Genomic DNA, 14,277 nt, shown 5'->3' with positions numbered 1-14,277 from the left:
TGGGTATTAGTAGAGAAGGTGGTGGTTATGACATGAATGTGTTAAAACATTTATACAAAGTCTTGAGTACAAGAGCAGAAGTTCTCAAATTTAGCATGTACCTTTTAAAAATAGTTCTAAACTGATATAGATATTAAAATGCTCCATTGATTTAATTGCACCTTTTCAAGGGGAATTAAGGAATTCCTCATTAGCTGTACTGATCACATTAAAATGCATCACAGTGAGCAACTTGGATTGGAAATATGGTAGCCATTAAAAGAGTGGTGGTTAATTTCATTTCAGGTGTTGGCTTAATGGGTATCCCTATAAAATCGATTAAAATGGAGGCTATTTGATTAAATTCCAGTACTTAGAGAAAAGTTAAACCGGGCATTCAAGAGGATTGGTTTAAAAAATGCCCTCATTCATAGTAGCAGTTAGAAAACGTCAAGTAACTACCCTCAACTGAATAACCTCTTGTAGAAGAAGGGATGAAAGTAGTGAACAGGTCTTTACAAGGCATCCAAAAGCATCCTCAAAAACCCATACAGTTTTCAACAAGTATTCCTTTTTTACAGTAAATTAAGAATCCGTGAGCTTTAACATCGTAGGGATGTTAAAGCAATCCAAAATTCTATATCCAGAATTGAATTTGGATGTTGGATGCAACATTTGGATGTTGAAGCAATCCAAAATTCTATATCCTTACCCAAAGAATAAAGTGAGCATTTAGAATTCAGTTTAGTAGGACATGTCATTCCCTAGTCTTCTAGCCAATCATTTTCCCTACTTACTCCCTAATCTTAGTCATATACTTGTGTTTTGTATGAAAAGACTGCTAGTGCACTTGTGTCCCTAATATTCAAATTGGATTATATTCATCAATACAATAATTTGTCACAAATATGCATTGCATATGTGAAGAAGTATTGATGGTCTGCAAAAGCAAAATTCTGAATAGATCCCTACAAAAATAAATATATTTCTTTGATACCTGCCTTTGGAAGGCATATTTCACTATGCCCCAAAAATAAAGAATAGCTAATATTACCCAAAGAAAAAAATCGCAACTGATATATTTAATTAATTAAATGTCTATTATATCTATATCCATTTCTTTGATTCTCCCCTCCTCTTCCATTCCATCTGTTTCTTCTTCCCTTCCTTCTCCCTATCTAGCATCAGTACTTTATCCTAGGGTAGGGAAAAATCAGGCTGCCATTAATTTATTAGGGCAAAACTCTACATCTTGAAAATAAACCGTAGCATATAGGGTTGATTTGCAAGACAGGTGTGCCATAGTTGAGTACACATCCATTTAACATAGGGCATTTAGTACCCTTAGATTTTATATCATAAAAATCATGTTTTTCATTTCCAGTAGGCTCTTGGAAGACAGTAACATATGCAGTGAGACCTATAAGAAAAGACAGCTCTTTCGGTTGGTATGGTTTACTTTTTTAAAACTGTTTTCAGATGATGTGGTGGAATCAATGTTAAATATAAGTGTATTAGTGTAAAATATCTCTGTTCATGAAATAAAATATGTTTGGTTATCTCTTTGTAAAGCTTGTTACTGAGCTAGTGTTGAAGCCATATGGGGTCCTGTGAGATACAGGACTGGGAAACCAAATGCTTTGTCTACAGTCCTTTAGGGTTCTTCCTCTGATTTTCTGGGGTTTTTTCCTCCAGGACTAACTTTGACAGCACACTGATTTCACATTCCCAAATCAACTTTGGTGAATTACAGTGAGTTAAAATTTCTCTTATAGCTTGCAATTGTGTATACGTTCCCAACACTGGAAAACAAATCAATGATAACTCTATTTGAGTAGTTGATTTTTAGCCATTACTATCCATCATAATATTTCAAACAATATTTTTTCAAGCACAGATTTTATTTCTAAAGAAAGATATGGGATTGTTTCCAATTATAATGAACTACTTAAATCAAGATCTGTGTGGGATAAGGAGAATAGATTTTATATATATATATAAAATATATATATAAAATATGTATAAAGTTTTATGCTAGGCTAGAGAGTGCCATGAAAGCAGAGGTACTATACCCGCTCTCTCATTATTTTTTTAATTAAAAAAATTTTTTATCTCATTACTTTATTAAATGTGTCTCTACCATCCATTATAGGGCAATGGATACACAGTGCTATATATATTTTATATGTATATGTATATATATATATATTCAATACCTAATACATATATTTACCTAATATATATATTTAACATGCTAGTGCTTTTATGAATATTAGGATTCATCTCTGTTGTAGGAAAGGCAAAACAAACAAACCAACAAAACTTCTTGACCACTGAGAAAAAAGGAAATACCCAAAAGTAAATGAATTCTGTGCTTAGAACATACCTTTTTGCTGTAAATCTGAACTTATGACCTCATCCTTAGAAAAGTTAGAGCAATTTCTTTTCTTTTTACACTTTGGCAGAAACAAACAAAAAAAACAGGATCTATTTTTTTAACTTCCTTTACTTTTCTAGGCTGAACTATGCATCTAATACCTTCCTCTTGTATCATTAGACAGTTTATTTTCACACTTGAAGATTAAGAAAATAACCTTACATTTTTTCCCTTGAAAGCCCAGAGAAGGACTAGAATGTATCTGTGCTCATGCAGTCATACACCATGACCTGGCTTGTTTAGACCAGTATAGATAAAATGTGGGTTCTTGACCCCTAGAGGCGTTTAGTTTTACATAGCCCCAAATCTGGTCCCTTAGCCAGAGCTACTGTCTAGTGAAGTCAACCATCCCAAATACGGATGCTATAACCCACCAAAATTACCAAGCACAGAAACTCAGGAATATGACTTAGCACAAAGCCATCCAGACACTGATAAAAGCAGTTCAAAACGTACATCATACCTAACTTGGTAAAAAAAAAAAAAAGTGTCACATTCAGACATGAAGGACAATAAAAGTTATCAGTTATGTTAATTAGCACAGAAGCAGAACTTAGAGTATGTGCTTTATGACTACTCTGGGGTCAAATTCTAGTTATGTACAAGAGGGCCAACGCCTCTTGATGGCCAGATATTCATTATCATTGTCTTCCTGGTTTCCAATAGAAGAAGACTAGGACTGGGCTTGTTAGGAAGTATAGGAAGGCACTTGTGGATATGATACCTATGATTCCACACCCAAATAGATATGAAATTCAGTTCTGGACCTTACCTTGCCAGTGTTAAGGTGAATGATTGATAGAGCAGCAAAAGATACGATTTCAGTGTATCCATATCTAGAGATCATAAATTAAATGCATTATTTTGAATCTCATTAATGCTAACTCTCTAAAGCAACAACTAAAATTCCATTTTTTATAAAATGCACAGATCTTGACTTGAGATGAGGATTTGAGCCAGTGGATTAGAGGTAGAAGAAGTTAAGGAAATCTTAGGTTGCCTTATTGGCTATGGGATGTGACATGAGCCTAGAGGAACTACCCAGTGCTTTAGAAACACACTAAAATGCACTTAGGAATAGTGGTGGACACCTCCTTTGCAGAGAAAGGCTTAGCCACTCTGGCATTTAGAGGAAGTCTAAATTCCTCCCAAGGAGGTGCAGAGTTGATAATTGAAGCAGACTTTAGTGATGATCGCCTCCATATGGAGAATTGCCTTCTGATGCATCCTGTATGCTGAGGACCACTCCAAATCTTTTCCTATAATAAATATTCTGCATTATCTACAGGGGAGATTATTGTCACACCCTTGGTACATTCATGGTTGCTAAATAATGATTTAGTCAGGCTTCGTCAAGGGTGGGTCAAATTAATCAGAATTATATGAGGAAAGAATGAAGCTGAATTTGGAGATTTAAAGGGAAACAATCAGGAATAGAGCACCTTGAAAGGGCTGGTTTTTCTCCACCCAGTCTCCTCTGGGGGCTGTTTGAATTTCATAGGTGTTTAAGAACTAAAGTCACCTGGCCCTTGGTGAGTGTCTGATACTTCCTACTCACAAACTAGTCTTTTTTTAAAATAGCCCTTGTTTCTAAAACCAGCCATCTCCGAGGTACAGAACACACAGAGAATGTTTGTAAGAAAACATTAAGAGAGGACAGCAGGGCGCTGAGTACTTTTTGTTTTGTGAATTTTCTGTTGCATTTCCTCCCTTCACTGTACAAAGTCTTTATCACAGACTAGCTGTTTCATCTTTATTATCTCCTGGATCCATTGACCTTCTTAAGTTTTCATAAAATGAAAGAAAACGTTTAGTAAGTAAAGTTGAAGCAAAACCTAAAATTTTCTGTATACCTTCTGTACAGCTTGGTGGGTGAGTGTTTCAATCAGATATGTATACTTCTAGCATCTCAACAGCCCATGATTGCCTTTAGAAGAATATTAATAAAACTGCTGTTCACCACTGTGATCAAGATTTCTATCACATTGCACAGTGATATGAAATTAGGGGTTATATCTATTGCCCATGGTTGTTGTCCCCTTTGCTTATTCATAATCCTTGAGAATCTTAGAATATTTTGATGATCCATTATTTCCAAACTGCAGAAAAGCCTTTGAAAAATAGTAACCAAGTCACTCTTTAAGCAGGTGGAAACCAATGAAAATGCAAATTTCATCAACTTTCTCTATAAAATACATGCAGTTGTGCACACTGCTTAGAAATACTCTGTAGTCTTCAAAAATGACTTTTGGCTATTGGATCTCTTCCAATAAGTTCCATCTTTTTCTATTTGAATTTTGAACAAATGTGTCGTTTCATCTATGGAGCTATTTTGTTATTCCCATTGATCTCCTTGGAAAGTTTCGTGTCAGTGTAGTGTTTGCACTGTTGTTATTATCACGAATTTTTCTATGTGAAAAGTATTAAAGGGCTCTTTCCTCTGCCCATGAAGGTTAAACTCACTGGGCAAAATTCTCACCAAAGGTTAACAGAGGAATTCCTGTGATTTCTGTGCTGTCTGCCAAAGCCTTAATGAATCATAAAGTTAGCAGCTAAATTAGTAAATGGCTTCTTTGAAACTGTGTATTTTACCATGGTCCAATTACTTAATGCTAAAGGGAAAGATGAAACTCTTTTTCGGTGGGAGTTGCTTTTAGGATCATTTAACATCATAATTGCTTTCAAACACGGATTCATTGTTGATTTGGGTCAGGAGAATTTACCTTCCTCTCTCCTCTCCACAAGAGAAGTTACCAATTATATCTTATATCCTATTTTTCTTGTTGTTTCCCCTTCACTGGCAGAGGGACCATGTGACATTTCTAGGTTTGGTTTTTCGTTTGTAGCATGAGTGTTTGTGTGACGTGTTACCTGTCTCTGTATACATCAACAAGGTGTCTGTGCACTGTTTGTGAGGCGACAGGTGTCATGGAAAGGGTTGACCAGAAGGGTCTTATGTAGACGGTTCTTACAAGAAAGGTCCCGCTCTGTGTCCGTTCTGCTTTCGGAATCTAATGCTGTGCCGTGCATCTTTCTGGTGGCCACGCTCCAGGGGCAACAGAGACAGCTCGGGGAGAACATCTGGAAGTCGGCAGAGCAGCTCGGAGAATGAACTCAAGTGGTCCGACCACCAAAGAGCCTGGAGCAGCACAGATTCTGACAGCTCCAACCGCAATCTCAAGCCTGCCATGACCAAGACGGCGAGTTTTGGGGGCATCACGGTGCTGACCAGGGGTGACAGCACATCCAGTAGCAGGAGTACCGGGAAGCTGTCCAAAGCAGGTAGTTAGTACTGAATGGGTTTATGTCCCGTGGTAGTTTCCTCTGATTCCACCCAAGCTGTGCGGTCAGTGCTCTCACTGACTTCCCTGAACTAAAGATAATGATGTGAATGATATTAATCACTGAGATAGCAAAAAAGTCAGAAGGTGCAATTTAAATAACAATACTGCCTCTTGCAAGCTGTGTGCCTGGGTCCAATTATTAACCTCTCTAATCTTCAATTTCCTTATCTATAAAATGTGGGTGATAATAGAATGTTACTGTAACTCCCCTCAGTAGACTATTGTAAGTTTAAATTTGACCATTTGTATAAAATCAGTTACCAAGGCACCTGCACAAGGCAGCTATTTAACCAAGGTTAGCTATTTTTAAAAATTCAATATTATGATTTATTCCTTAAAGATATGGAATAGGATAAGGAAAGAGAGCCTCGGAAATTTTCAAGTTTCCAAGTAGCTAGGTGCATGCATCTACTTTTTTCCCGTCTTTTTCTTGTAAGTGAATAGTGATCTTTTGACATAGGTAGGTGGAGTTTGCATTCATACTGGTGCATTCATAGCCTGCATGTGCAGTGAGTGGGAGTCCAGGGCCCCAAGGGGGAATGAATGCTGAATGGACAACGCCAAGCAGAGGTTAAACACGGGCAGTCCTCCACTGTGAATACTTTCCCAACCAAGCTTCTCACTAACGCTGGGGAGCCTCTTTGTGAAATCTCAGCTCATTATGCTAATGGTTTAACATAATTATGTTGTTGACAAGTGCTTCCTAAGAAATTATCTTGTGTTTTCCTACATAGGCAGAAAATTAATAGCATCTAGTCTCAGCCACTACTTTATGTATACATCCTGCTTCTTGGAAAGATTCAGGTGGGCTCGCACTGCCTTCTGTCATTTTTATTCACCAATTGGAGAATTCTTGATTTCTTCCTCTAATTAATTGCTCTTATATCCCACTATTGCAGCAACTGAAGTCAAGAAAATCCACTGTGGTACACTTGAGTTCCTGTAAACTAAGAAAGGTTAAAGGGTTTTAAATCTCCTTCAAACGCAGAAACCAAGTACCTTAAATGGTGCACTTAAAAATTCCAGCACACCCAAAGAGCTCTTAAGATTTTTAAATTAATCGACCTTCTCCACACACCAACCACCAATCATCTCCAAAGCAAAGCTCTTTGGAAACATTTAAAACACTTCAAGAATGCTAAAATGCCATGTTCTTTGAAGAATGATTAGAAATTGTAAGTGCTTCAGACATTTTTTTTTTCTTTTCATCTAAGTGTCTCCATTTGAAAGCCTGTCAAGGTACAGGAATGGCAAGGAAAAAAATGAAAGGGGATCAAGATAGGATGTCAAAACAAACTTACAATCTCCCAAGATGGTTTTATGAAGCCAAGCTGTCAATTTTGCTGTCATGGAGCTTCAGAACCACACAAGTTTCTGATTTTTTACTTTATTGTTCACAGTGGAATGGCAAACTTTTTTTGACCTTTTAGAAACTAAGTCTGGAGTTGTGACGTTTAAGTTATTCTTCTCCTCTAATTCTAGCTTCAAATAGTTAATAATGAGACTCTTTCCAGGTGGGAAACATGTTTTGCTACATTTGGGGAAAAGCATATTAACCGAAGTCAGAGTGCACAAGCACATCCTCTTGAGATCTGGGCTGTATTTCCCTTATTGTATCCCCTGCACTGAGCACTACAGTGGTCACCTATCAGGGGTCCAGTGCAGGCGTGTGGAGACAGCTGATTTCATCACATCCTCATTGGGAAGAGGACTTGAATGGCGATTGCACCGTGACCCCAGCTGTTTCTTGGTAGTGGCGATGGGGTTGTGAGATAAGTGTGTGTGATATCTATTTCTTTCCACACTGGCCACACCATGTTGGGATTTTTGTTTGTTTGGTTGGTTGGGTTTTTAAATCTAATTTTTATTTTATATTGGGGTATAGTTAACTTACAATGTTGTGTTAGTTTCAGGTGTACAGCAAAGTGGTTCAGTTATACATATAACTGAATTCTTTTTCAGATTCTTTTCCCATATAGGTTATTACAGAGTGTTGAGTAGAGTCCCCTGTGCTATACAGTAGGTCCTTGTTGATTATCGATTATATATATATTAGTGTGTATCTGTTAATCCCAACCTCCTGATTTATCCCTCCCCACCCTTCCCTCTTTGGGAACCATAAGTTTGTTTTCAAAGTCTGTGAGTCTGTTTCTGTTTTATAAATAAGTTCACTTGTATTGTTTTTATAGATTCCACATATAAGTGATATCATATGGTATTTGTCTTTCTCTTTCTGACTTACTTCACTTAGTATGATAATCTCTAGGTCCATCCATGTTGCTGCAGATGGCATTATTTCAATCTTTTTATGGCTGAGTCTTATACCATCGTATATGTGTACCACATCGTCTTTATCCGTTCATCTGTCGATGGACATTTAGGTTGCTTCCATGTCTTGGCTATTGTAAATAGTGCTGCCATGAACGTGGGGTTGAGAAATAAGTGTGTGATATCTGTTTCTTTCCACACTGGCCACACCATGTTGTTTTACTGGCATCCTTCCATCTTGATGTCCAGAGCAGGGCTTCTCGACTTTAGCTGCATCAGACTCACAAGAAGAATTTGTTCAAGCACAGATGGCTTCTCTACAAACCAAGCTTGAGAAACAACTGCTCTGGAGAAGTAAGATAGCCTTCCGTTTTGTTTTCACCATTTTACATGGCCTGGCATCTTGTTTTCTGGAGGCAAGAGTATCCTTGTTGTTGTTACCTTCCAGGTCTGTGCCCTGGGGTATTTCTGGAGCCGTGCAAGATGCCTCATCTTTCCATCACTTCCTCTTCTCCGTGTTTATTTTCGTCACTACACTAATGCATCCTGGATATTCTTTTTCCCTCGTAATTTCAGAAGCTTTTGGTTATTCTACTGAACTCTGACACTTGGATCTGGAAACATTTTCTCAAACTCAGGAGAAAAAAATACTCATGGTTCAGGGTCCCTGTAAAAGAAAAATTGTATCTGATGAGTTAAAGAGGCAGGGAAGACTTTACCCAGAACTAATTCAATAGAGGTCAAGACTCAACCCCGCTGAAACAAAGGCAGGAGAGTCTGTAAGTGAGCTAGAGGGCCTTAAATAGGTGATTGGTCAATTTGATTAGACCGCCTGTGTTTGCTAATTGGTGCTGACACTTGCAGAGAAAGGCACCGTTTTTCATGAGGACTTCACTTCAAAGGGACAGCTCCCAAGTCCTTAATAAAGACCTTCCTGGTTGTAAAACTGATAAAAGGCTGGGAGAAGATTTGCATCTACAAAGCACCCAGCTGATCTTCCTGTGCTATGCTGCTGCTTCCCACTAGCTGTCTATTTTACGTTTGGTAGCGTATATATGTCCATGCCACTCTCTCACTTTGTCATAGCTTACCCTTCCGCCTCCCCATATCTTCAAGTCCATTTTCTAGTGGGTGTGTGTCTTTATTCCCATCTTACCCCTAGCTTCTTCATGACATTTTTTTTCTTAGATTCCATACATATGTGTTAGCATACGGTATTTGTCCTCTTTCTGACTGCCTTCACTCTATATGACAGACTCTAGGTCCATCCACCTCACTACAAATAACTCAATTTCGTTTCTTTTTATGGCTGAGTAATATTCCATTGTATATATGTGCCACATCTTCTTTATCCATTCATCTGTCGATTGCTTAGGTTGCTTCCATGTCCTGGCTATTGTAAATAGAGCTGCAATGAACATTGTGGTACCTGACTCTTTTTGAATTATGGTGTTCTCAGGGTATATGCCCAGTAGTGGAATTGCTGGGTCGTATGGTAGTTCTATTTGTAGTGTTTTGGGGTTTTTTTTTACATCTTTATTGGAGTATAATTGCTTAACAATGGTGTATTAGTTTCTGCTTTATAACAAAGTGAATCAGTTATACATATACATCTGTTCCCATATCCCCTCCCTCTCCCTCCCACCCTCCCTATCCCACCCCTCCAGGCGGTCACAAAGCACCCAGCTGATCTCCCTGCACTATGCGGCTGCTTCCCACTAGCTATCTACCTTACGTTTGGCAGTGTATATATGTCCATGCCACTCTCTCACTTTGTCCCAGCTTACCCTTCCCCCTCCCCGTGTCCTCAAGTCCATTCTCTAGTAGGTCTGTGTCTTTATTCCTGTCTTACCCCTAGGTTCTTCATGACATTTTTTTTTCTTAAATTCCATATATATGTGTTAGCATACAGTATTTGTCTTTCTCTTTCTGACTTACTTCACTCTGTATGACAGACTCTAGGTCCATCCACCTCATTACAAATAGCTCAATTTCGTTTCTTTTTATGGTTGAGTAATATTCCATTGTATATATGTGCCACATCTTCTTTATCCATTCATCCGATGATGGACACTTAGCTTGTTTCCATCTCTGGGCTATTGTAAATAGGGCTGCTATGAACATTTTAGTACATGACTCTTTTTGAATTATGGTTTTCTCAGGGTATATGCCCAGTAGTGGGATTGCTGGGTCGTATGGTAGTTCTATTTTTAGTTTTTTAAGGAACCTCCATACTGTTCTCCATAGTGGCTGTATCAATTTACATTCCCATCAACAGTGCAAGAGTGTTCCCTTTTCTCCACAACCTCTCCAGCATTTATTGTTTATAGATTTTTTGTTGATGGCCATTCTGACTGGTGTGAGATGATATCTCATTGTAGTTTGGATTTGCATTTCTCTAATGATTAATGATGTTGAGCATTCTTTCATGTGTTTGTTGGCAATCTGTATATCTTCTTTGGATAAATGTCTATTTAGGTCTTCTGCCCACTTTTGGATTGGGTTGTTTGTTTTTTTGTTATTGAGCTGCATGAGCTGCTTGTAAATTTTGGAGATTAATCCTTTGTCAGTTGCTTCATTTGCAAATATTTTCTCCCACTCTGAGGGTTGTCTTTTGGTCTTGTTTATGGTTTCCTTTGCTGTGCAAAAGCTTTCAAGTTTCATTAGGTCCCATTTGTTTATTTTTGTTTTTATTTCCATTTCTCTAGGAGGTGGGTCAAAAAGTATCTTGCTGTGATTTATGTCATAGAGCGTTCTGCCTATGTTTTCCTCTAAGAGTTTGATAGTATCTGGCCTTACATTTAGGTCTTTAATCCATTTTGAGTTTATTTTTGTGTATGGAGTTAGGGAGTGTTCTAATTTCATACTTTTACATTTACCTGTCCAGTTTTCCAAGCACCACTTATTGAAGAGGCTGTCTTTTCTCCATTGTATATCCTTGCCTCCTTTATCAAAGATAAGGTGACCGGGCTTCCCTGGTGGCGCAGTGGTTGAGAGTCCGCCTGCCAATGCAGGGGACACGGGTTCGTGCCCCGGTCTGGGAAGATCCCACATGCCGCGGAGCGGCTCGGCCCGTGAGCCATGGCCGCTGAGCCTGCGCGTCTGGAGTCTGTGCTCCACAACAGAAGAGGCCACAGCAGTGAGAGGCCCACGTACCACAAAAAAAAAAAAAAAAAGATAAGGTGACCATATGTGCGTGGGTTTACCTCTGGGCTTTCTATCCTGTTCCATTGATCTATATTTCTGTTTTTGTGCCAGTACCATACTGTCTTGATTAATGTAGCTTTGTAGGATAGTCTGAAGTCAGGGAGCCTGATTCCTCCAGCTCCATTTTTCATTCTCAAGATTGTTTTGGCTATTCAGGGTCTTTTGTGTTTCCGTACAAATTGTGAAATTTGTTGTTCTAGTCCTGTGAAAAATGCCAGTGGTAGTTTGATAGGGATTGCATTGAATCTGTAGATTGCTTTGGGTAGTAGAGTCATTTTCACAATGTTAATTCTTCCAATCCAAGAACATGGTATATCTCTCCATCTATTTGTATCATCTTTAATTTCTTTCATCAGTGTCTTATAATTTTCTGCATACAGGTCTTCTGTCTCCTTAGGTGGGTTTATTCCTAGATATTTTATTCTTTTTGTTGCAATGGTAAATGGGAGTGTTTTCTTAATTTCACTTTCAGATTTTTCATCATTAGTGTATAAGAATGCCAGAGATTTCTGTTCGTTAATTTTGTATCCCGCTACTTTACCAAATTCATTGATTAGCTCTAATAGTTTTCTGGTAGCATCTTTAGGATTCTCTATGTATAGTATCATGTCATCTGCAAACAGTGACAGCTTTACTTCTTCTTTTCCGATTTGGATTCCTTTTATTTCTTTTTCTTCTCTGATTGCTGTGGCTAAAACTTCGAAAACTATGTTGAATAAGAGTGGTGAGATTGAGCAACCTTGTCTTGTTCCTGATCTTAGTGGAAATGGTTTCAGTTTTTCACCATTGAGGACGATGTTGGCTGTGGGTTTGTCATATATGTCCTTTATTATGTTGAGGAAAGTTCCCTCTATGCCTCCTTTCTGCAGGGTTTTTATCATAAATGGGTGTTGAATTTTGTCGAAAGCTTTCTCTGCATCTAATGAGGAGCAGAGATGCGCTAAGAAAAAGGAGGTGAAGGCCCTGTAGTCAGAAAGAAACCTATTTAAAGTATAGTTAAGCTGAGGGGAACTTCAAGGGCATCATCCTCACCTCTACTCATCATTTAGTCTGGTGGCTTATATTTTACAAAGGAAGACATTGAGGTCTAAAGAAGATGTCACTTCCTGAAGGAAATACAACTAGTTCTGGAAGAACTGGAACCAAAACTCAGGGTGCTCCCTCCCTGGCAAGTGAATGCTTATTCCGTCCTCCAAGGGAATCTTCCCCTGCCCTTTCCTTTCTGCCCCATCCCTTTCCTGGATTTCCATTTTGCTTTGACTTATGATCTCTTTTCCAATCTCTTCCCATTTTTCCCTTTTCCTATGTCCCTCTTGAGGGTTCACCTGAGGCTTTCACCCAGCCACCCTGGTGTCTTCGGTCTACACCTCCCACCAGCTGCCCCTCAGGGTCCAGCTTCAATTTCTGAGCATCCCATTGTGAGTAGAATTGAATTTCTGTGCAGTATCTCCTAGAACTTGGCATAGGCCTGGTCAGGGCCCTGGTCCTACCTGGTTCTTGCTGGAATGACTTTAGGGTAAACACATGACCTGCAGGCTTCAAGGTTGGTCCCTGAAGTTGCATTGCCTGGGTTTGAACTCAGACTCCTCCAAGTGCTAACTGCACTTGGGAAATTTACTTAACGTCTCTGAGGATCAGCTCTCATCTGCAAAATGAGGTTGCTATGAAAAGTAGATTAGATAATTCGTATAGCGTGATTAACACTGTGTTTGTCACATAGACATACTATTTAAATATTTGCCATTGCTGTCACTAAGTCCCTAAAAAAAGGAAGCACAAACCACTCTTAGCACCCAAAGTAGTAAAGTTCTCAAATATTAATTATTTTTTTAAATCTGTGAACACTTCTAATCCTGTGCCTTTTATCACCATTGGTAGCAGCCATTTTTGATCAAGAATTTCAGTAATGCTGGCTACGTGTCGAATACTGCTTTACCTGATTCTATGTGATGGATGTTTAGAAGCTGGTCAGAGCTGGTTATATGCCAGCCAGGCTGCAGGGTGATTGCTGAGCCATCCCTCCAGGGAGGTCTGACTGCCTCCATCTTTGCAAGTGTTGAGAGTTTAAGCCAAATTTACTTTTCCTTCTTCCCTTCTTTTAACCTGTGGGATCAAATCATTTCCATTATCTTTACCTTGTCTCCTCATTATTCCTGTTGAAGCTGCTGCTTTTTCTCAGCCAGTAGAAGGAAATATCGTCAATCAGTGATGAGTGGCCATCTTCCAAAAGCCAAAATGAAGTCATCTTTTGGATTTTGTTGACGCACGTTAGTCTCTGTGTATCGATCTCCACCACCAGCACACATGCCCAGGATGGTGCTAGATGCCTTGTTAGCCCCGACTTTTTCTTACTGTCTAACCCCTCAGCCTGGATGTGGGCTGAGTCAGTTGTGTATGAGCTTCATCGTCAGGGGTCAGGAAGTGTTATTGTATTATTACTGTTCTTGCTGTTGTTGTTGATGCTGCTAAGTGTCAAACTTGGACTGTAGCATCAAATCATGGGCACAAGTCCACAAACGCACGCTACAGTTTGCACTGGGGCAGTGACTGCAGGATCAGACGTGTCAGCCATGTGGTCTCAAAACTACTCTTAGTATTTCCACATTTCCTTTTATCCTTCATTTTTCTGCCCATACATTATTCAGAACCCCATCAGCATTAGTTAGATAGAGCATCCTGAATTAATCTGAAACTTTATCATTCTGAATAATAAAGTCATGGAAAAAGCAGAGAAGATTCCCACCTGAGAACACTGGTGGCAGTCGGTGTTGGGTCATGGTTAAATCTAGATCCGTCTGCCTGGATCACATCCCAGCTCTGTCACTGTCTACCTGTATGAGTTGGCTTGAGTTAGCTGCCTTTTCTGTGCTTGCATTTCCCTATCTATCTAGGCAGTATAGTCCTTATAATTACAGTGTTTATCAGGTACCCACACGTACTAAATGCTCAGTAAATATCACTGTCCTTCTTCTCAAAAATTACCACACTCTCCAATGGCCCCTCTTCTCTGCAATCACATGTTGTATTCCTCTCATGTATTTA

At 39.0% G+C, this 14,277-nt stretch overlaps 1 protein-coding gene across 20 annotated transcripts in view; it reads left to right on the top strand.

The window, feature by feature from the left end:
- ARPP21 (cAMP regulated phosphoprotein 21) overlaps positions 1-14,277 on the top strand; it is a gene marked incomplete at both ends in the record, with an annotated part of 117,030 nt that overhangs the window by 31,229 nt on the left and 71,524 nt on the right. For 5 of the 20 annotated variants that reach the window (XM_079713117.1, XM_079713116.1, XM_079713119.1 and 2 more), the window contains one exon: positions 5,469-5,698. In XM_079713117.1, the coding sequence (XP_079569243.1) occupies positions 5,469-5,698 (230 nt within the window). Of the gene's footprint in view, positions 1-1,363; positions 1,424-5,468; positions 5,702-14,277 lie in introns of all 20 variants that reach the window. The other 15 variants (XM_079713118.1, XM_079713129.1, XM_079713130.1 and 12 more) reach the window with 7 other exon arrangements.

This window comes from Hyperoodon ampullatus (genome assembly GCF_949752795.1).
Source record: "Hyperoodon ampullatus genome assembly, chromosome: 10".
NCBI classification, from domain to species: Eukaryota; Metazoa; Chordata; class Mammalia; order Artiodactyla; family Ziphiidae; genus Hyperoodon; species Hyperoodon ampullatus.
The sequence above is the reverse complement of the archived record's forward strand: the minus strand, read 5'-3'. Positions and strand labels throughout refer to the sequence as shown.